The sequence below is a fragment of the Chelon labrosus genome (assembly GCF_963514085.1).
Source record: "Chelon labrosus genome assembly, chromosome: 14".
In the NCBI taxonomy this organism is placed as follows: domain Eukaryota; kingdom Metazoa; phylum Chordata; class Actinopteri; order Mugiliformes; family Mugilidae; genus Chelon; species Chelon labrosus.
This window is the reverse complement of record NC_140347.1, coordinates 14,642,482-14,665,787: the sequence shown is the minus strand read 5'-3', so window position 1 is coordinate 14,665,787 and position 23,306 is coordinate 14,642,482. Positions and strand designations below refer to the sequence as shown.

The following is a 23,306-nucleotide window of genomic DNA, read 5'->3' as shown; positions in this document are numbered from 1 at the left end:
TCAGTACGTATCTTCTTTCTTTAATAACCAAATTCAAGGTTGTTTTTTTGTTGTGCTGCCTAAAAGATCCGGTTTCTATCTTGCATCCTGCTCTCCCGTGTACTGACAAACCACTTTTTTTATTATTTTTTTTCTTTAGCTACATAAAATAACGCGATGCTTCGATGTCGTGTTTGATATCGGGCGGACGGACGGCGCCGGCAAAATGAGCTCCGCACGGGTTCACAGGTTGGTTGCGTCCATTACAGCAGTGTGATCTCCCTCCCTCTGATCCCAGTTGGCAGAGTGGAGAGCCTTTTAAAGACAGCAACTGTGGAGAGCAGACACTCGATGCCCTGTGCCGGGCACCACCAGCTGGGCTTGGCACAGCATCAACATTATTAGCACCAGTGCTCCCTCGGTCCATAGAAGCCTTTGTGAGTGAGAACAGGCAGACGGAGAGGAGGAATTTAGAAAGAGGATTTACTATCCTTTTTCTCCCTTTGGTTTAGCTCTCTCCAAAACATTTCACTTCTTCTGCGTCTCATTCATGTTAATGAACTACACCGAGAGGGCAGGATTCAGAACGGTATCAAAAGGTTAAAATTATCCTCATGTACACCGGACGTTCCTCGACAGCAATGCTAGCAGGAGCTCGCGGATGTTATATAGGACAATAAAAGCCTTTGCAATCAGGGGCTACAACCATCATGAGATCACTATCACACAATCAGCCCCCGGAGGCCAGTGCAGGCGGCGGGAGCCGTGTGTCATGGTCACACTTGTGCTTGGGGATATTGGTCGGCCTTGGGATCTCTTGGCAAGCCGTCATCCTCTTCAGAAAGGCTCGGCCCTCGGTCCTAAACGCACGCGCGGGCATGTACATTTACAGCGTACACTGTACACTTAATCATTTAAGTGCCGACACGCGGCGCATAAAAGCAAACGGCACATAGATTGAAGCATGCAGTATAGAGTATAGAGGTTGTTTGTGCAATCAAGGACCCTCCTTAATCACTTCATTTAAATGTTTGGATATCATGCTATTTAAATGTTTTACTCTGCTTCTGTGTAATTAACAGCTTTATATTTGCAGATCCAGATTTTGAAGATCCATAAAAAGAAAATAAAAGGTTGTACAGTGTTATGCGGGCCATTAAAATATGCCACAGCTTAATTAACAATAGCACTAAAATGATATAGAAACAAATAACTGTTATTGCCGTTTATAAAATGACAAATAATTCATGTTGTCATCCAGTATCTGCATTCAATAAACAAAAGGATTTTGTCCGCGGGCGCAGTATTTGAAAATTGATAGCTTCCTCCCACTCAGGTATTCTGGAGAGACCCCTAGAAAATGGCCCTGTTTAGCAACAACCCAGATGTAATTAACACTGTCTGTGTTGTTTACACTATGAATCAAGTGTGGACTTCCACCATATTGCCTGCATCCTCTCTGTTTTTCCGTTCCCTCCTGCTCCCTCGCCGCCAGAGTCCACCAGATGGTATCGAAATACGAAGGGCTGTTTAGGTTTTTTTAAACGAGACTCTCCGCTCTTCCTTCCCCGCTCTGCAGAGTCCAGCTCTAGCTCGTCTTTGTCGCACAGGAAGCCTAATTATTAAGTGAGTCACCGTGTAATCACAGCCCAAGCCTCGGCTTGTTCTAAAAAAAGGGATTTGAATTGTAAAAGCTTTGGGAAATTTTTTTGGGGAAAAGTGTTGCTGATGAACTGAGTGGAGATAAAACTTGTGGAGTGGGCACCTACTAGCCTCTTTAGCGAAAGCTGGCTGGAGGCTGATTAAATGTGAGGAAAGGCCATCATGTTAAACAGCCACTTAATCAGATGTAGGTTAGGCAGCGTGGTGTTAATTAGAGTGGACTCTGAACTGTACCGTGCTGCCAGCTGCATGCTGTTGCCTGAAAGGTCTGGTGGGACACCACTGCTCTGAGGATTCACAGCCTCCTTTGTTGACCTCGGGAAGATAGTTAGGCATGGTGTCCTATTTTATTTGATATGTCTCATGTTCAGTCACAATCTGAAATATCTTTAACCGTCTCACTAGTTTAGCGCCGGAGATAGAAATGGCGTCCTGTCACTTGGTTGGTTCACCATTTTGTAGTTTTGAGGGAAATGTATTTACAAATCTTGAGCTGGATTTTCATGAAATGTATGCATAGGCATTAAAGTCGCAGGATCTATTTAGTTATTTTTTTGTGATTCCTTTTGTAGCAGGTCTAAACTGGATTTTATGCATTTTAAATAAAATCAAAATGAGTTTTAGTGCAGTTTTCCAAATGTTAGCATGCCCGTAGGCTAAACTAAGGTGGTAAAAATGTTAAATATTAATACTATAATGTATATTACTGCTAAAAAGTTGAAGTTGTGAACCGATCAGCCACAAGATTAAAACCACTGACAGGAGAAGTAAATACCATTGACCATCTTGTGACAATTCAGTGTCCTGCTGGGAAACTTTTTGACCTGGCATTCATTCGCGTGGATGTTACTTAGACATGTACCACCCACCTAGACCAGACCAGGCACACCCACCCCATAGCAATGACACTCCTTGATGGCAGCAGCCATCGCCAGCAGGATGCAGAACACAAAAACAGTTTAGGAACAACTCAAAAAACATGAAGAACAGCGCAAGGTGTTGACCTGGCCTCCAAATTCACTAGATCCCAAACTAATCAAGTATCTGTGGGATGATCCACAGAGGCCGCTCCTCTCATAGTCCCCCCCACTAACAACATTGTGTTGCCAGACACCACAGGACACCCTCAGAAGGCCCATGTCCATTCTCTGATGAGTCACAACTGTTTTGGAGGCACAAGGGAGACCTACACAATATTAGGCTAACTAAGTCACTGCTAAACAGTGGCATGTTAACATTGCCACTGTTCATATCTGGTTTTAAAGTGCGTCCTAAGTGATCGGATCACAAGTGTCTAGCTTTTGGTGTATGTATTCAGACCTAGCATTAAATTAAGGCTATAGTTCTCACTGCAGTTGTGCAGGTTCCACCTAATTCAACCCACTGCTTCTTGTCTCTCTTCAATAAGACCTATCTGGGAAGAAAAAAAAGTTACCGCTTGGCATTTAATATCAGTTTTGATCTTTGTATGAAAATAAAGACTGACATCACTCGAGGCACAGTAGAACATTGTGAAAACAGATGCAGTATAAATATATGGATCAGTACCTTCCTTGTGGGGAGCTGTGGGATAGCGATCAGTGAAGCAGCTTTAGGACCTAAGGGTCACAGGTTTGCATCCACCGCCTTGAGCCCACTATCTGCGCCCCCCGGGCAGTTGGTAGCCCACCTGCTCCAAGTACGAATGGATGGAAATGCAGGAAATAATTACCCCATGTGGAATCAGTGCAGTATAACAAAAACATGACAAGTGCGCCCCAACATATGATGCAAATTGTGGAACATAGCAAGCTTAGAGGTTTATAACTGAAGGCACACTCTTTAAGTTAGTATTTATTCATTAATAACTTGAAGCCTCCATATGCAGAGTAAAAAAAGAAAACTTTAACATGAACTGCTAATAAACCCCATGCCAATACATTTTTTTATATAACAGAATTAGATATGCCCTACTCATATTCATTAATTTCATTTGTCCTCAGTGTGTCTTGAGCGTGTTCACATCTGTACTTTTAAGCTGCTCGCAATTGGATCCCTCAGGAAGCATGCTAATACCGGGACTGAGCACGGCGAGCGGTAACATTAGCATTTAGCTCACAGCACTGCTGGCCCCGCAACCATTAAAGAGTCACGAGCACGACTGCAGACGCTTGTTATGCGCCGAATTAATAGGCCGTGCTTTCCGAAAACCGCAAAATCAGACCGATATTTGTGGAGAAAATCAAGTATGCAGGAAAGTGTTTCTGGCAGCAGTAGTTTGTTTGAGACAAACAGAAGAGGGACTAGGTAGTTGGCATGAGCAGTCTGTTCATATTTGAGCTGCTTCACTCATTTAGCTGTGTAAACCAATTGTTTTCAAAGTTTGACAGGGGAATTATCTCGCTCCCTCCACCCTGCTGCCTTCCTTTTCCAAAGATCAAATATTCTATTTCCTGGAATTACACGGAGAAAAAAACCTGTGAGGTTACAATGATGAAAGGAGTTATTGTCGAAGCAAAAAGATCACTTAGACGCTGATAAAAGTACGATGTAAGGTCAGAGGAGAGGCTTTTTCAACATTAAAGCATCTGTCAGTATTTGATAAGGCTACTGTAATAACAGCACTGAATCTATATATATATACATCAAACAGAGTTCTGCTCGCATTCCCACAAGACTATCTCTTTTAAACCACAAAAAAAAAACCTCTGCATTGTAGTCTTTTATCCCCGTTTAAAGTTTGCTTAAATCTACAATAAAGGCGTGAATGCGCTTTCACATAAATCCCACCACCATCAATGAATCTGTTACCCTGGGGTCTCCGTTGGAAGAAGCCAGTTTCACTTCTCTGTGACAAAAACCTCATTTAAAAAAAAAAATAAAAAATGCGGCACGATGCCTCCGTTGCCTCGGCATGTGGAAATGCAATGTGAGAAAGGGATTAAACCTCTAATGCACGAAATAAAAAGAGGAAAAGTAACAGTGACGGCATTGCCAAAGCCGCCCCCGACCCCCCCGTATATATATCCACTCTCTGAGCAGTACTCACACACACACACGGCTCGGTGAAATGCCGTCGAGAGCAGCCGGGGAAAAAGGGATGGCACAAAAGGATGAAAGCGAGGGAGAGACGTGGGTGACGGGAGAAGGAACCTGGGGAAAGCGTAGTCAGAAAGGAGGGAGACGGAAGACAGACAGAGTGGAAAAGTTATGGACAGAGGCAGAGGTGGCAGTACACTGAGCCGCAGTCGCCCGAGGGCTTTTTCTTCCCCTCACCAAAATGATCTGACACTGCCTGCTCTCCCTTTTCTGTGAGGGAAAGTGAAACAGCCATAATATGCCCCATAAATCACATATGTCACAATTCAGTGTTTTTCAACTCTTTTCATTCTCTTGCTGGGGCTGAACATTTGCACAATTCTCAGCGCAGTGACTCAGTTTCATCATCCAGGGTCGCTTGTACTGTAACACACCAATTCCAGAAATACAGTACCACGTAGAAACCTCAGGCAGTGAAAATATAACAATCTATATATAGGGATGCCTTCTAAAATAATGGCATTAGCTGCATTAATAGAAAAAACTGCTTGTGATCAATGGATCAAACAGAACCAGTTGTCCTCACATCTCTTTCAAGCTGCTTGGCAGATAGGGTGTTGCCCCAGTTCCTCTCTGGATTCAGGTTGTGTCACCGTCTTCTGTCTCATATAATCCCAGACTGACTCCGCGACGCCGAGATCACGCGCTGTGTAAAAGATTTCCTGCAGAGCGGCTTTGAAGCTCAAGAGCGGCGGCTCCAGCCATCTCGAATTTGGCACTGCCCCGACTCCGTCTAACTCCCGGCTAATTAAAAAACAGGCAGAGGTTGAGTCTTGAGTGGACGGGTGACGCTTAGGCGGATAGCTTGTGACTGCGCCCGCCTGTCACTCAAAAACCGCCATGTCATTAATGAGGCATCGGCATGCGCCACAAGTAAAACAAGTGAGTTACATAAGAATTGAATTAGAGATGGTATAGAGACCAAGGCTGCAGACGTATTAATATTAAAATTGAAACGCAAGGATCGGTTAGGTTTGCTTCGCTTTTGAGGCCAGCCTCGTGTGGCCGTTCGAGGAACTGCGTTTTTTGGTACTTTACGTTGACTTTGTGAATATTAGACCAATCAGACGATGTCCCCTGATGGAAGCTAATCATCAAAGTGCCTTAAAAACAAAGTTGTATTACATTTTGTTTACCTTTATTCAGAAAATATTGAGGCATCATAAACATCTGCCAACCGTATATGTGTGGAGCAGTCTAACGTTTTGGGAAATATGTGTCTTGGCTGTCATTTAAAGAGCATGAATAAAGAGCATGGGCTATATATAGAGTATTTTCATCAGTTTTAATTTTTATTTATGATTTGGAGTGGATTTGGGCGCTTAAATTAAGAAACTTGAATTAAAATACCACCGATGCTCCCTAGGTGTTGCCTGCTACGATAAAATCTCTGGCTCCAGTAGACTCCCCGTTAACAAACGATCAGTATTTTCCGTAAAAATTCAAACAGACTAATACGTTATCAGCTAAATTTGCTTCTTCTGAGCAGTGTCCAGTAAAAATAGACCTCAAAGAGTGGTATGTTTTGGTCGTGCCCGGACTGATGGACCCCTCTCTCTTCCCCAGCTCCTCCCTCTCATTCAAATGTGGCTCCAAAAAAACAAGGTAACGACGGCTAAATGTTTGAAAGCTGAGGCTTCAGAACAATACGTTCTTGTGACCACGTCCATCTTTTACATACAATGAGATGGGTTAGGGTTAGGGTTAGTCCTTGCATCTTGTTTATGTTTGTGTTGAGGCACATTGTGTTTCTGTCACCTGTAGTCACAGCCAGACTTTGCTTTCCCCCCCGTTTCAAGGTGTGATGTTAAGCTCGGCTAATACGTCTGGGCTGATGAATATTTAAAGAGTGCAGATGTTGTTGCGTGTGGTTCCGAGTAAACATGTCGAGAGGTACCCAACGCTCTGCTCGGCTCGTTGTAGATAATGTAATAACCGTTGGCTCCAGACAGACTCGAAGCCGGGGTCGATCTTCTGACTCTCATCAAGTAAATAAGCATCAAACAGATCATAAGTATTATTGTATGTAATATGACTGGACGTATTATAGACCCTCTTAGACCCACTTTGGTCTGATGGCTCACTTTAATTTTCCACAAATTCAACGCTAATTACGTCCAGACATAGAGACATTTCCCACCAGTGTCCACACTACAAATGGGAATTTCATCTTGGCAGATGAAACAAAGACAATATTTTGTTTCTGGATTAAAGTCCTGGAGGAGTTTGTTTTTTGTTTCCCCCCCCGCAAAATGTCTACTCGATGAGTGAAGATTTAAGTGCTTGAAGAAAGTTTCGTAATGCACTAATTTATCTGATGGCAGAATCAGCGACTTCTAATACTTGCCCCGACTGTGCGGCGGAGCGGCACAAATACATATAAACTACGGAATGAAATGAATAATTACCTCCTTCTTCTATCAAATCATCAAACCCCATGGGGCCGTCTGTGATCTGAGTGACTCCGGCTCAAAGAAAACAAAGAGCGTCCTTCTCTCCCGCTGACACTGTGACTCCGGCGCTGATGGCGACGCTGCCGGGACGTGCGTTAGTCGGAGTGCATAACTTAGCGTGTTAGTGTGTCTGTGTGTTGTTGTTGTTGTTGTTGCTGCCGCTGCTGCTGCTCCGTGCCTTGCAGCCGCAGCCCAGTGAGGCATGATGAATAACAGGTCAGTACTAATCTCATTAGGGCTAATCAGATGTATATGATATGTATAAACAGTGGAGTTGCACTGTACAGAAGCAGCCACAGTATATGTCCGTCACCAGTCGGGTAGTTGTGTGTTTTGTTTTTGGGTAATGCCAGGAAGAGGGCAGCTCACTGGGAGGAGGTGAGAAGAGAAAGAGAGATGTCGTTTTTCAGGGTGCTACATTATCAGAGGAATTATGGAATTATGCGCAGGTGGAGTGCTCGCGTGAATACTGATGCAGGGAAAAATGAATATATTTGTGTAAACGCACACACACACAGGCGCGCACACACAGTAGCTAGCTGAGTGGAGTTCAGTTCACCTGTTCTAAATGAGGAAACCGAATGCAACCACGACAAATGAGGCATGCCTTTAGGAAGCTCGCAAGTTGAAGTTTGTCACCGAGTTTGTGTGCGCGCGTGTGTTCTGTGCTCTTTTTAATTGGTTCCTGCATCTGTGATAATATCGGTATGTTGCTCACGTATCGTGTTTGTTAGGCAGAGATGAAATAAGACATCGAGGGTCTGAGGGGAAGTTTTAAGATGTGGAAAATGAGTAAAGGGGAAAGTGGTTTCTGGATTGGTACGTGTGTTGATGCAAAAGAGGACCGCGGGGTTTCGGATGGCCCTTTAGATGTTTGAGTGAGATGGAAATATGGAGAGAAGGGAGAAGGACGAGGAAACAAAGGGTCTGGGCGTCTTCTCTGAAAACCCTCTCTGTCTGAGTGTCCCACGAGCTCGAGATTGGTTTCACTTAAAGCACTTAAAACACCCCACAGGACCTGTACTCGGCTCCGTAATAAATATCAAGATCGCTCTTGGATTGTTTTTAAATTGAATGCAATCTGCCAGAGCTGTGAGCCATCATTTCATATTTTTACCCCCTTGATCTTTCCTTCCACTTGATTCCACTTTTTTTTTTTTTTGTTTCCATCACGAAGGGATTTTCAGGAATTGTTCGGCTCCAAAGTAGGAACAGGATATCTGCCTTATAAATCGTTCGAGGCCAGGCAATATTTGATGTGCACTATCACGGCCATCAGAAGTTAAAAGAAGTGGGGGAAATGTTTCCAGGAATACATGTGAAGTCAGAAAAGAAGCTAACAGAATGATAAATCATTCAAACAAAGTGGCCGATGGGGGAATATTCGGGTGGAATATTTTTTGCCTTCCATTGTTCAAACACAGCAGCTCGCAGAACTGTGTTTATACTGTGAAACAGCCAATATCCTGTTCTCAAATAAACTGCATCCTGTAGCCAAATCGATCTTTATGTGACCATAAACAAACTCCTGTCTCTGCTGCAGAGATAAAAACCTCTTTATACTGCTGCTGATGAAGCATATAACGGATATTGTATCATTGCTATATGCTGTTTCTTTTTCAAAGTCTTAATTTTCAACCGGGGTGCTGAATATATGTGATTCATCACAACGTTGTCTGTTATTTACACAAGCTATTTAAATTTACCAAGAACTCCACGCTAAAATGTCTAGTTTCAGAATTAAATTGTTGTTAAATTCTGTCCTAAAGCAGCTATACATAATTTATATTTTATAATAACAATGTGTTGGGATGTGCAAGATATTAGACTAATTTGATTTATTCAAGTGTTTGAAGGCTATGAAAAATGGCTGAACTGCAAAATGAAGATTATTCATCGCCGGCCGATTCTCTGTAGTGACGTGGGTGGTTGCACTCTCAGTGCAATTTTCAGTTTCAGGCAGGTCTGCGCTGTGCTGGTCCACAACAGTCTCGTTAGCTGAAGATGACAAAACAATACCAAAGAAAGGTAGACGCCTTATTTCGCTGATGTGGAAATGGTTTTAGGTTTTGCAGTTTGATTTGATGTAGCAACTAACCTCCGGCAGCACCTGAAACTAAAGCATGCGGTGTCTGTATGAGATTCTGACCTAAAACCACAACTAAAAAGCAGCAAACTCACTGAAATTCTTCCAACCCCAGAGTTATTGTAGGGCATAAGAAGACTGTTTTGCTTTTGTGACAACAAAAATTAAGGTTGGTGAACTTACCATATATGGTTACTTTCCCTTAAGTGGTAAACATGTATTTTAGACCATTAAAACATAAGTACTGATTCAGGCACCTGTCAACATACACATTATCACACTGGACAACATTAGGACACTTCTTCATGATACCTAATAAAGCAGTTATGCTCAGCGTTTATGCAGAGGTGGACCTTGCAGACACACCTGAGAATGTTTCCTTGGTCTTCTCTGATTGGCTGGGTGAAAACCACCGGCACCAGGACGCATTTAAAACGGATTTAAAATGTGTGCTGAATTTACCAAATATAGTTCTTTGCCCCATAAACGGTTAGGAGGTTAAGACAAGAGCCAATGGAAGGAAATTACAAAAGCACTGACAGTTCTGTTCAGTTAAGTTCAGTTCAAGTCAAGTGTCAAAAGTCAAGTGTCAAAAGTGTCAGTTCAAGTGTCAAAAGACAAATGTCAAGTGTCAAATGTCAAAAGTCAAGTGTTAAAAGACAAGTCTCAAGTCAAGTCACAAAACCCAGTCTAAAACCCCCAGACCAAGCAAGAAGGTGACAGTGGCATATCAGGAAAGACGCAGTTCCTGTATCGAGCATCATATATTTTGCAGAGGAAACATTTCCCATTTGTACATTGAAACTTACAGCCTGCCGTGAGTAAATTCTAAATGTAACCCGTTTGTAAAACTCACTTCTAGACACCAACAAACACGTGGGAAAATAGGGATAGTTAGCAGTAAGCCAGTGTTTTATCCTGCAGAGATGCACACAAAAAACAAAATTGCCATTATACGGTTTTTAAATATAGACTATAGGAAAGAGAAGCACCAACAATTCTGTTCAGTTAAGTTCAGTTCAAGTGTCAGAAGTCAAGTGTCAAAAGACAAGTGTCAAAAGACAAGTGTCAAAAGACAAGTGTCAAAAGTCTGAAGACAAGTGTCAAAAGTCAAGTGTCAAAAGTCTGAAGACAAGTGTCAGAAGACAAGTGTCAGAAGACAAGTGTCAGAAGACAAGTGTCAGAAGACAAGTGTCAGAAGTCAAGTGTCAAGTGTCAAAAGTCAAGTGTCTCAAGTCAAGTCTCAAGTCAAGTCACAAAATCCGATCTAAAACCCCCAGACCAGGTGACAGTGGCAAATCAGGAAAGACGCAGTTCATCAGATATTTTGCAAAGCAAACATTTCCCATTTGTACATTGAAACTTACAGCTTGCTGTGAGTAAATTCTAAATGTAGCTGTAAGAAGCTGTTTTTTTTTACTCTCTGAAGTCTGGAACTTCGACGCACATCATAGCATCATAGAAAATGTGGATGTCGACATGGGTGTGATGTGTTTCCACCGCTGCCATAACTTCTGGATGTGTAAAAAATAAAAAAATACAAAAAGAAATACCCAAGCATTTTGGCACACAATCTTAGAGGTAAATATTTTCATGTCAAGAAAATGAAATTGCCTCACCTCTATCTGATTTTGCAGCGCTTTGTTACAAAAAAAAAATGACTTAAAGAACACAAGCTATAAACAATTGGATTTGGATGCTCTTTTGGCTCGCAGTAGTTTCAGAAAGAAAATACAATTCAGCACCCAGCGTTTCTTGAAGTTAAATTAAGGGACAAGTTCATCTGTTAAGCTTTTATAAAGTAAAATATCCGCCTGCTGTCACACATCAAGCTTGTGCTGAAACCATCCAGCTGGTTTTGATGCTGGGGCTTAATTCGGTTTGAAAAGTAAAGTAAAAATAAACTTCCAAGCAGAACTTTCAGAGTGTGTCTGTTTTTAGCAAACAAGTTGTCAGATTGTTATTCCCAGAAGTGATTTCACGGAATATATTTATAGCCATAATGATGAACTGAAAAAAACACACACTGTAGTATGACCCAAATGAATAAAGAGTTTGCAGATGGAAGAATGTCATATCGATTTATTTTGAAGGGGGGAAAAAGTTTGTTGAGGGAAGGTTAAAAGGTCTCCAACGCAACTGAAACAAAGACGTATTTATGAGGAGTATTAAAATGAAAATAGTAGAAGCGGAGATTTTATTTCACTTGCATGAATTCAGCCATGTCTAAAATCGATCCAAAATTTCGTTTTATTCATTGAATAATTGAACTCCAAAAGCATCACATACTTCTTTTAAAAGGAAATACTGCGGACGGGAGCTGAATGCGAATATTATTTTTTATAACATTCCTTAATTCAGAGTGAAAACGGCATTTTCTTTGTGTGTAGCTGGCGTCACGATAATTGAATTGTCGGTCATGACAAACTATCCTTTCACTGGGGGGAAAACAGCTTTTGGATACTGACTGTGTAAAGCTCCTCCTCTCTGTTCAAGAAATGGATTTAGTGGAATGACGGACTCTTTTCCTAATCAGTGTTTGTCATGGACACCGCACACACAATCGCACACATTCACACACCAGTACTACTGCTGCTGCTGCTGGCTCTGGAAGGGCAGATATGGCCCAAGCTGTTCCCTTTCCCGCCGAAGCAGAGGGGATGAAAGAGTGCAGAGATGTTCTCCCGTCCTCTGATCTGCTGCTGCTGCCTTTGACATCAGCGGGCGCCAACTCCAAAAGCGCAGGAGAACTGGAGGACGAGCTAAAAACTGACACCGCCGCAGCCGTACATTATCTCCATCCCCTCCTTCCTATCTTTAATTTCCTCCTTCCTCGCTGTTGGATGTAAGATTTATTCCTTTAATTGCCCTGTCACCATTAATAACACATGAATAAGCTATACATAGATAGAGCATACTTTGCCCCTCCCAGACCCTTCATTATATTTCTTTTTCCCCCGTATGGAAGCTTCACTGCACCTATAGAGAGAACATAGGGGGCTCATATGAGCTGAAAAGCAGCTCGACAGTCTCCCGCTGTGAGCCTAGCCCTGCTCACCTCGTTCCCTCTGGCAGCCAGCACGTCCACAGTGATCCTGTAGCTGCAGATACTTTTGTGGTAAAGTAATATTTCATACTCCCTGGCAGGTTGGTCATCCAGGACTTGTCAAATAAAATCGCCGCAGCGTACTTCAGCCTACGTGGGACCGCGGAAAAGAGGTTCTGAGCTGGTCTGTAATGCGTTGGCTAGATGTGGAGTGTCTCAAACTGTGTGGACAGACGGCATGAAAAGAATTCATGTGTGCCAAGTGGGGCGGTAAGATAAATCTCAGCATGTGTGGGTGAGAAATTTCAGCCTGAACATTTACTCCCTTTGATGACTTATTACTGGGCTTGAGCGGACAGCTATCATATGTGTTTTCCAGCGCGGTTCGCCATGTATCTCGGCCGTTCTGCGTGCTCTGTACTTAGCATGTCTCACCAAGCGTGCCAGCCAGAGTTGTCCTTCCTACACTGGTGCCTGTTTTGCGTTCCTTCTCTGTATAGAACAGGCACACCCATCAGCAACCATTAGTCTTCACACTGACAGACCGGCCTTGCACGGAGAGACTCTCCCTGGCAGAGCTTTCTGATTGCCTCAGACAGTGGCCGGGTATTTTTACTAACAGGCTGAGACACTGTGCCATTTGCGTGGGGGCATTTACTGCTGGCAATACTCCTAATTCATGTTCTCTCGTCCTGATTAAAGGAGCAAAGAAAGTCACCCGGAGACGTCACACAGTTTCTTTTATTCCCCCCGCAGGTGAACAGATGGAGGTCGCGTGGACGGAAGTATTAACGGGTCTTATAAAAACGTCTAATGATGTTCCCCTTCCTGTTTTGCAGACGGACGCGGCGCTGATGTACGATGCCGTGCATGTGGTGGCGGTGGCGGTGCAGCAGTCTCAGCAGATCACCGTCAGCTCTCTGCAGTGCAATCGCCACAAGCCGTGGCGCTTTGGAGGCCGTTTCATCAACCTTATCAAAGAGGTACAAGGCCATCGCTGCTATCAATCTGCACCCTGTCTTGACCTTTGACTCTGGAAATCTGCTGAACACTGTAGCTCTGTTATTATGTTACACAAAATAAGGAAAAGCATGTGTTAGAAAGCTTTTCCTTCCATTTTAATGCTTTCACAGCAAATATATCTACATCATGGGGGCGATGCATGGAGAGGAATTCTTCAAACCGACTGATATCATTCTGAAATGAGATTTTAGCTGCTTTCATGAAGGCTAAATAAAGTGATTCGATAAGATAGATGTGTTTACGTGCCCCAGAAACATCAATCACAATTGAATTTAAATTGGATTTTTTGACATGCGCAAGGTGATTCTGCAACAAATCTGCTAGAATGAAGAACGAAGAAGAAGAAAAGTTATTTTTTTGTATACTTTGACGCCATTTAATAGGAGAAGACGGAGTGAGAGCGAGCCATGTTTCCAACGCCGCTGTCTACATCGATTCCAACTTTGTTCGTCTATTCAAACACTCGTTTGCACAACTCGTTGTTTTGATATATTTTTCCGTCTTTTCTGGGAACTTGTCACGTCACCCGGCGTTTGACGCACCGAGAGACATGATCAAATCCAGTATTTAGCAGATTTACACCAAGAAATTCCCCCCTGATGGGACCATTTGTGTCCAACTGAGGTATACTGAGGTTTATTCTGATTATTAGCAGGATACTAGTGTTCATATAAACCTAGCCAGGAAAAAAAACAAGTCCTCTTCATGACAAAACCCACAACCCGTAAACATCTCCTAATCTCAGACCTTGAGTGATAGTGAAACCCAAATTACCACAGCATTATCCGCACTAACATGTTTTTTTTTTGTGATGTTTTCCTTCTCTTTTCCCCACACATCCTCTGCGCATATCTCCACCGGAGTTTATATCAAAGCCGCCGCGTGACTCCTTAACTCTAGTCAGGGTCAGCTGTTTGCTTTGTTCTACAAAGCTCTTTCATTCTGTGGATGGTATCATTGCAGGTAATTTTGAGAATGAGCCATTGTAGTAGCCGGTGCTTCCTCCCCCTCCTGCCTCCGCTATCGCTCTCCATGCCCGTCTGTTCCTCCAATGGCTTTGAAGTGAAACTTCAAGCACAATGAACCACATGCATAATGAACTCTTACCTGTCAAACCTGCCTCTATCCCCGCTGCTTTATTGTTTCTTGTTATGTTGTTGAGATAGACGGTGAAGGGAGAGCCAGACAGAATTTATAATTGGGGGGGAAAGAAAAAGTTTTATGGCTAGAGGTTGGATTGATATTGTCGGGAAAGATGATATCTTAAGGTTAATGGAGTGACTGTGCAGGGAGCTGTGTGTGTGTCAGTTTATTATGCTGTATATTTCTCTCTTTAGGCTCACTGGGACGGCTTGACAGGACGCGTTCTCTTTAACAAGACCAATGGACTGAGAACAGATTTCGACCTGGATGTCATCAGTCTGAAAGAGGAAGGGCTGGAAAAGGTGCGTCACTCATCGGGGTAGCTGGCGCCGCGCGGCTTTGGAGTCTTAAGTTTAAAAAAATAAAAAAAAAGATGTTGGTCTGGATGCGTTGAAGCGTTTCGTGTCTTCACTGTTGACAAGACAAGGTGATATAAACTTGCCACTGGATTGTCTCAACAGATTGGGACGTGGGATCCTCCCAGTGGTCTGAACATGACAGAAACTCACAAAAGCAAGACGTCCAACATCACCGACTCTCTGGCTAACAAATCCCTGCGTGTATCCACCATACTGGTAGGCGCAGACAAATGAAAACACTCACAGTCAGCAAATAGAAGCAAAATACCTAAAACACATGTAACTTCACTCCTATGTCAACTTATTTTCCCCATGCAGGAGGAGCCGTATGTGATGTTTAAGAAATCAGACAAGCCCCTGTATGGGAACGACCGCTTTGAGGGCTTCTGTATCGACCTGCTGAGGGAGCTCTCCGGCATCCTGGGCTTCCGCTACGAGGTGCGGTTAGTGGAAGACGGGAAATACGGCGCACTGGACGAGGGCACGGGCCAGTGGAACGGCATGGTGCGGGAGCTCATGGACCACGTGAGTCAAAAAAATACACATCTGAATATTTTCACAGACACATCCTGTGCAAAGTTCAATCAATTTTTGTTTTTTGTTTGTTTGTTTTCAGATATTTTCATTTAAAGGGAAACTACTGTTTTTTACAACCTGGACCTTATTTCTGGCATAAAATACGGTTGTTTACTCACCCATATAACTTTTGTGTAATTCGTGGTCCTTCGGGAGATAATTAGATCTGCGTATATCCATATAGTGGGAGTGACTGGGGCACCGAAACGCAGCCTCTAAATAATGCATTATCTGCCGCGAAACTCGTTCCTTTCACCAATATTTTGTTATTGCATGCTAGTGCTATTCCCCGTTGAGTTCAGAGTTAGATTGCTGTGGACGAACAACAGCAGTAGCAAATTACAGGTAAACAAGTCGACCGTAGCAGGTGTGCGCGGCGCTCAGAGACGACATCATCCAGGTCAGAAGACATCATCTGGGGTATGTAGGTCAATCTACAGACCACAGATGATGATAACAGGTAAATCCGGACTCAACGGGGAGTAGCACTAGTGTATCATAACAAAATATTGGTGAAATGAACGTGTTTCGCAGCGGATAATGCGTTATTTAGAGGCTGCGTTTCGGTGCCCCAGTCACTCCCACTATATGGATATACACTGATCTAATTATCTCCCGAAGGAATACAAATTACACAAAAGTTATATGGGTGAGTAAACAACCGTATTTTATGCCAGAAATGAGGTCCAGGTTGTAAAAAAAAACAGTAGATTCAGTTGATTCAGAACAATAAGAACTAAATCTCTCATCCTTCTTATTAAGTCATTTTTGTCTAAACTAAATAAAAAGCTGCCACTGTGGTGGGAGTGTTTTAATTTGCTCTGAAAAAAAAAAAAAAGTCAAGTCATGCCTTCGTGTTTCAAGGCAGAACTCATCTCATTCATAAAAAAACCTTGAAAGCTGATGTGAATATTCTTACTGCACTGACATAGCATGTCATCAAAATTAGATTACGTTGTTTTAAAGAGTTTAAATCAAGGGCTTGCTTGTAGTTTATGGTGGCTAACGTTTTATCACACCCCATTTTATCACGTTTTAGTAAATATTGAACTTGCACCACTTAAGCCACGTCTACATGTTAGGCGATTCGCTTCGTAGCTGGCTGTTATTCACATTGTGGACATTCCAGGCTCTGGTTGCCTAGGTAACCATGTCTTATTTCCCCAAAACCTTGCGAAACCATGAGAACATTGCTATGCTTCAACAGTGACAATTCAACCAACTTTTCTCTTACTTCAAAGATGGACCTGGTTCAGATTTTCAGATCAAAGCCATGCATTATGGATCACCCCCCCAAAAAAAAGAGTAGCCCGCCATGCCCTCACTGCTCTGTATTTGAGGACACCGCTCCGTCTGGGTTCGTTTGACCCTCCGAGCCCTATGGTGAACTTGTTGCCATATTTTGGTGTTTACTTTAATACTGAGAAAGGCCATGCTCTTTACGAAGAGTGAAACTTTTAGCGAATCAATCTCAACCTGAGAATGTAAGAAATTATTTAACTGCACCTTGAAAACTAGACATTTCTCACTAGATCTAGGCCGGTCAGTGTAGGAAACTAATTAACTTTCACATGTATATGCGGTATATACTGATCAGCCACAACATTATGACCACTGACTTAGATATGTAGCACCCACCCAGACCAGACCAGGCACCCCCCACCCCATAGCAATGACAAAAAAATGGTTTAGGAACAACTCAAAAAAACATGAAGAACAGCACAAGGTGTTGACCTGGCCTCCAAATTCACTAGATCCCAAACTGATTGAGTATCTGTGGGATGCACTGGAACAAGCCTGATCCACAGAGGCCCCTCCTCACATCCCACAGGACCCAAAGCCCCCCCAAAGTCCATTCTCTGACGAGTCACAACTGTTTTGGAGGCACAAGGGAGACCTACACAATATTAGGAAGGTGGTCATAATGTTATGCCTGATCAGTGTATGTCAGTCAACTATATATTTCGCGTCCGTAAGTGGTCGCCTCAGTTGCGGCCTCAAAGTTGAGACTTCCTGCGTCTACGCCCCTATAGTCACCTACTTGCTTGCTAAATACTCTTCTCTACTAGTTCTACTGCTGCTCTAGGTATTACTATAATTCTGTAATTGTCATTTACAGTCACGGTTTTTATGGCTCAAACTGAAATTACTTCATAAGATGTAAATGTATGCCGTGGAAAGTCTTAAGCACATAGGACATTTCGTGTTTTATTTCTCCCGCTACCACTGCTAGCTTGCCCGTCAGTTCGCAAAACGACAGCCACGGGATAAATAAAGTAGCGTCGCATGCAAAATCTCACAGATCTTGAGCAGGAACTATAAGAAAATGACTCTGTTAAATGAAGTTATTTCTGGGGAGGATTATGCAAAATCACCGCATAGCAAGCGCTTAGCCGCATAGAAGACTAATCTTATGTTCAGAGGGGACTTGGGGTTAATTTGTCACAGATTAATCTAATCCCAAGACTGTTGCTTCGGTGACTCACCTTTGACACTACATAGGAAGGATCAGACACATAGCCTGTAATTTCTCGAGGAAACCCGTCCTCCTACCTGATCATTTATCTGAAGTAATGACCCCGGCAATTTTCTCCTTCTCCTCCGTGTCATGTCTCCTCCTTTCTGTACATATTGACCAGACCGGCCGTCGACAGAAATCAGATGTTAATTGAATTGGCCTGCCTTTTATTGGTGGACTCTAACACCCATCCTCCACGGCGTCCCGCTCCTGTTATCTCATTGCAGAAAGCGGACCTTGCAGTAGCTCCCCTGGCCATCACCTACGTCAGAGAGAAGGTCATCGACTTCTCCAAGCCCTTCATGACGCTGGGGATAAGTATCCTGTACCGCAAGCCCAACGGCACTAACCCCGGGGTCTTCTCCTTCCTCAACCCCCTCTCGCCCGATATCTGGATGTATATTCTGCTGGCTTGCTTGGGTGTCAGTTGTGTGCTGTTTGTCATAGCCAGGTAACATGTCAACCCCCGACCCTCCTCTTCCTTTCCTCCCCCTTCGTTCTTCCCTAACCTGCTTTCGCTGACACGCAGCAGTTGCTTTGTCCAGGTCTGCATAGATGAACACACGATCTAGGGCAAGTTCTAAACCGATCCATGTGGAGCTTCATGATTCATGAAGTAGGAAGGTTTTACTGTGATCTCATTACAGCGAAGGCCCTTAAACAAAACAAAAACACGAGCTATGGTTTTTAAAATTAGCTGACAACCCCGGAGGCGCATTTGCACGAGCATCAGCAACTGCAAAACCAGCTCCCTGCTAAATCTCTTAATCAGCTGTAAGAGGTGTGTACACTGCTGACAATGTACAAGTACAACTCTTACAATATCTCAATGAACCTATCCCCCCTTCCTCTAAACCCCCCCCCCCCCCCCCCCACCTTCCCCGATGCATGACCCGATATATAATGCGATGTGTGTTAACCCCAGGGCTCCCTCTTCTCCTTTGATCCTGAGAGGTTTGGGTTTAATGCACGTCCCATCGGATGTTACCGGCAAAATGATCACACAAGAGGAAAGCAGCAACTGTCACCTAAGTCAGTTCAGAATATGCAGATTTATACCCACAGGCTTTTGTTTTTACAGCTGGTCAGGGTAAGTGATTAGCATGCAAAGTGTATCGATAGTCTTCTGATTGCAATATTCTATAAAAATTAAAATGCATGTGTCTGTGTGCATGCATTGACCCCCCCTCCACTTTTTTTTTTTTTTGCACACCATGGCAATAAATAGTGCTTATCGTCACACTGCCTGACTAAAAATATCAGCAAAGTTTCAGTCTGTAAAGTACAATGTTCTCTACAGTTCGCTGAGCTGGTTCCCTCATAATTGTAGTATTGATTACAGAGGCCAACAATTGATTGGTCAATCCCCCAAATGCGGAGTATATTATTTTCTTTAATCCCCTGCAAATAGAGTGAGCGGAGTGAGCTTATGAAGTCCCAGTTTTGCACAGTAAAACACTAAACACCTCTATCTCACCGGGGATTCACGTCTTTGAACCGCTTCCCACGCACATACACACTTTTTTTTTTTTTTTTTTTCCCTCTCCCTGACTAAATAAGCTATCTCATTTCAAGCTCCAGAGGAATACATTTCACTCAGTGGTTCTTTCCAGCTCCGTTTGTGCTCGAATTGATTTCTCTCTTTATTAACGGAACAAATGGTATTCTCTCGGATCACAAAAAAACATTTTCCGGGGGAAAGAAAAAGTCCACCTGCCAAGGAGAATGGATGTTTTAAGTGGCATAACAACATGTTTAGTGCATGCATTACAAGCTGTTACGGTTTTGTGGTCCGAGTTCCAGACGCCTGTGATTTTAAGACCCCACAACAGAGCCTCTCCTCACTTGTCCTGAGAGAAGAAAGGCAACAGATCTATAAAGCCAGGCAGAGTAATTGAATCCAACAGACAGTTAATGGAGGGAGCGTGTTTTGTGTTATTGTGACCGGGGACAGAGGTAGGGGGGAGAAAGAAAGAGAGGGAGAGGGAGAAAGGGAGGGAGGGGGAGTGCTTTTAGAATTCTGCGTGCAGTTCGACATGTCCCTTGTGCTCTGTGTGAGGAGGTGACCTTACATCCGCATGTTCCACATCCCCTTCTTCCTGGTGATCGGTGTGCAGAACACGGCCTGCAGGAATACAGGCCAGCTGCAGGCAAAGGTCATACGGAGGAGCCACCGGGCCCCCGCGCGCGCGCGCGCGCGCAGAGAATACACATGTAGACACTGAGACGAAAACAAATCCAATCAAGTGTGCATTGTATAGATTTCCGCCCACAACCTTACCGACTGCACGCATCTCGATGTCACCCACAGTGGGCCTCGGGCTGCAGCTGCACCATAATATGTAACAACAACGCGGCATAAATAAATCATCAGAGAGGCTGCTCGACTTTGAGATGGATTTGATTGAGCCGATGCAAATGCGCTGCCAAAGACAAATACACACCCACGCGGCCATAAAGGCATAAGTAGAATGCCAGAGGCTTGAATGCATACGCGGCGCCGCGCGAGGCGCTCGCTCGCTCGCTGCGTTCCACGCGGCTCCACAAGGCCGTTTCAATTTCCCGTGGTTCCAAGGAGACGGCGCTCATTGACATTCCACTAAATCAGGCATCCTGATGGCGTTTGACAGGAAGAATTATAGTGTGTCATCATGGCCATGTCCACGCGGATGATTCTCAAGGGAGAATCGGCATAGAAAGTAGCTGTAAAGGAAGAGCAATGTGACAAAAAAAATAAAACGTTAATTAGGCCACGGCAGCAACAAAGAAGTATCAAATGACATCTATATGCGTGTCATTATCAACAGCAGTCACAGAGACTAATGCAGTATTTATAGTGAATCTATACATTTTTTTTTTTAAGGTTTTAAGGTTAAAATAACAATTATGTTTATGTCAAGGTAAGCTGCTTGGCAATGAATCATGCCAGTGAATATCCTCGCAGAGATAACCAAAGTGCGTGCGTGCTCCTGTGCAGCCACGGCTGACAAATGGCATCACATTTCTACACCGTCTAAACCCTTAAGACTCTGCCCACGGGCTTATTAGCATGCGACATGATGTTGGGGTGGGGGGGGGTGGGGTGAGGGAGTGGGGGGGGGGCTCCTCAACAGCCGTACCTGACGGGCCCCTCAACTATGCATAAGCAATGCTCCCTCTATCAACCACTTCAGCACAAACTCAATCAATTCCTGATGCTTAACGCTAACCCAATCACCTTGCGCTAATGCCATGCCACTTTTGCTTAGGATAATAAATGAGAAATGTCCACAGCTGACCTGAAGACACTGACAATCAGCTGAGGCAGGCAGCAGGAGGACGAGGGGGGTAAAATGGGGGAGGTCCGCGAGGGAAGAGAGGCAATCAGGGGGAAAAGGTGCAGTTTTGTCGGGATGGGAATGGTAAGGGGTGAGGGAAACAGCTGAACGTGTGAAGGGAGTGGGAGAGCAGAGGTGGCTGCTTGGAAACCAGAAGAAAAAGGAAAAAAAAGAGAGAGAGAGCACAAGTCTTACGTTGAGGTGTGAGGAGGACATAGTGTGTCTGCAGAGTAGCAGTAATTGCAGTTGCTGGGGGAAACACATAAAGGCTACCTACTAAGAGAATCGAAATGAGCTCCAAAGATCATCACACACTGGGACATTATCACCGGTGACAGTGTTATTCGACTCTATTGATCTGTTCTTACAATAAACTGATGGCATTTGAATATGCCAATAAGCTGATCTCGGCGAAAGCCTGAATGATGCTTCAGCCTCTGCAGCAGCTTTCACCCGGAGGCCGCGAAACAGGATTCCTGCACATTTTACATCCTCTTTACTCCTGCTCGTAACGTTTTAAAATTTACGTTTCATCAGCTATTTAATCTGCAGCTCTTCTGTGCTTCGTGCTGACATGTGTGTTTTTCTGCTCTTTTCCCTTTGTAGGTTTAGCCCTTACGAGTGGTACAACCCGCACCCGTGCAACCCAGACTCGGATGTAGTGGAGAACAATTTTACGCTGCTCAATAGTTTCTGGTTTGGAGTCGGGGCTCTCATGCAGCAAGGTAGTTGCCTCAGCCTGTGGCTGCAGTTGCTCTGTGGAGCTGGAGCTTTCTATATCCCACTGTCCCTGAGGGTTGGGTTTTTTTTTTAAAACCAAGCCAGAGGCAATAGACAGAGAGCTCTGGAGGTCCAGGCAGAAATTAAAATGTGCATAAGTAAATGTGCATTAAATATTCATGGGTACTAAACCTAAATGTGTAAATAAGAAGCATGTATATTAGAGGGATAGATTTACAGCCATTATACACTCGTAAACTCAAATCAACCTAGTTAGTAAAGATAGAGATTCTGATTAAGAAATATATGTTAATGTTTATGCCTGTTAATGAACTTTATTCAAAGCGTGCTCAATCTACTGTGCACATGTTCAGTTTGTCGTAGTAATCATACCAGCACTAATACCAAGAGTCCTCTTCTCTTGCCCTTGGCTCATCAGCACCTAGAGATCAGTGGGGTGTGGAGTCAGGATGTGAGGTTACCTTGGGTACATGACTCTCTGGCCCAAACAGCCCGTCACTTCTCCACACTGTCCTGAACGATCGATACGGAATGTGTTTTATTGGACGTAATTGATTTACACCTTGTTGGTTCCCGGGAGACGTTTTTAAAATAGCACTTTCCCGTGTCTTCTGCATTATTTAAAGCAGCAGCCACTCGTGACTGAGATATTTTCACTTGCCTGAAATCCAACAATCATCTCGTTTCGAGAGCTCCCTCGAGTGATTTAATCTTGAAGCGAGTGGCGCATCTGCCCGAGCTGGAGACTTGAAGAGTTCTCGAAACGGGGGTTTTGCACGTTAAAAATAAGTCTTCACGTGAAGACTAGAGCCGCTGGTGAGAACGTGAATGTTTTTTTGTGCTTTTAACGCTCCCTCATGCCGCCTCCCTCACCCCAGGCTCAGAGCTCATGCCCAAGGCCCTGTCGACTCGAATAGTGGGAGGCATCTGGTGGTTCTTCACGCTCATCATCATTTCCTCATACACAGCCAACTTGGCTGCCTTCCTCACTGTCGAGAGGATGGAGTCGCCTATAGACTCAGCCGATGACCTGGCCAAACAAACTAAGATCCTGTACGGGGTGGTGGAGGACGGCGCCACCATGACGTTCTTCAAGGTAACTGAGGGATCTTTATCACTTATCGAAGTTGTAATCTTTAAGGTTTCAGTTGTCGGAAGAGAAGCTGTTGTATCTATTTACAGTTCAGCTAAACAAACTTTCCAAACAGCAGCAGGGCACAGTGAAGTTGGCTGCCTTCCTGAGGAGTTAAAATAGTGCAGCTTGTCACCTGCAGCTCTTCATATAACAGCTCACCAGGGCGTCTCCCTTTTGATCCATCGCTAAC

The 23,306-nt window shown here is 43.9% G+C and overlaps 1 protein-coding gene across 2 annotated transcripts in view; it reads left to right on the top strand.

The window, feature by feature from the left end:
* The window catches only part of LOC311499833 (glutamate receptor ionotropic, kainate 2-like), a gene marked incomplete at its 5' end in the record, with an annotated part of 62,658 nt that overhangs the window by 29,040 nt on the left and 10,312 nt on the right, over positions 1–23,306 (top strand). For both annotated transcript variants that reach the window (XM_084560970.1, XM_084560969.1), the window contains 7 exons: positions 13,144–13,287; positions 14,665–14,772; positions 14,932–15,045; positions 15,148–15,354; positions 18,151–18,374; positions 21,847–21,965; positions 22,860–23,077. In XM_084560970.1, the coding sequence (XP_084417096.1) occupies positions 13,144–13,287; positions 14,665–14,772; positions 14,932–15,045; positions 15,148–15,354; positions 18,151–18,374; positions 21,847–21,965; positions 22,860–23,077 (1,134 nt within the window). The remainder of the gene's footprint in view (positions 1–13,143; positions 13,288–14,664; positions 14,773–14,931; positions 15,046–15,147; positions 15,355–18,150; positions 18,375–21,846; positions 21,966–22,859; positions 23,078–23,306) is intronic.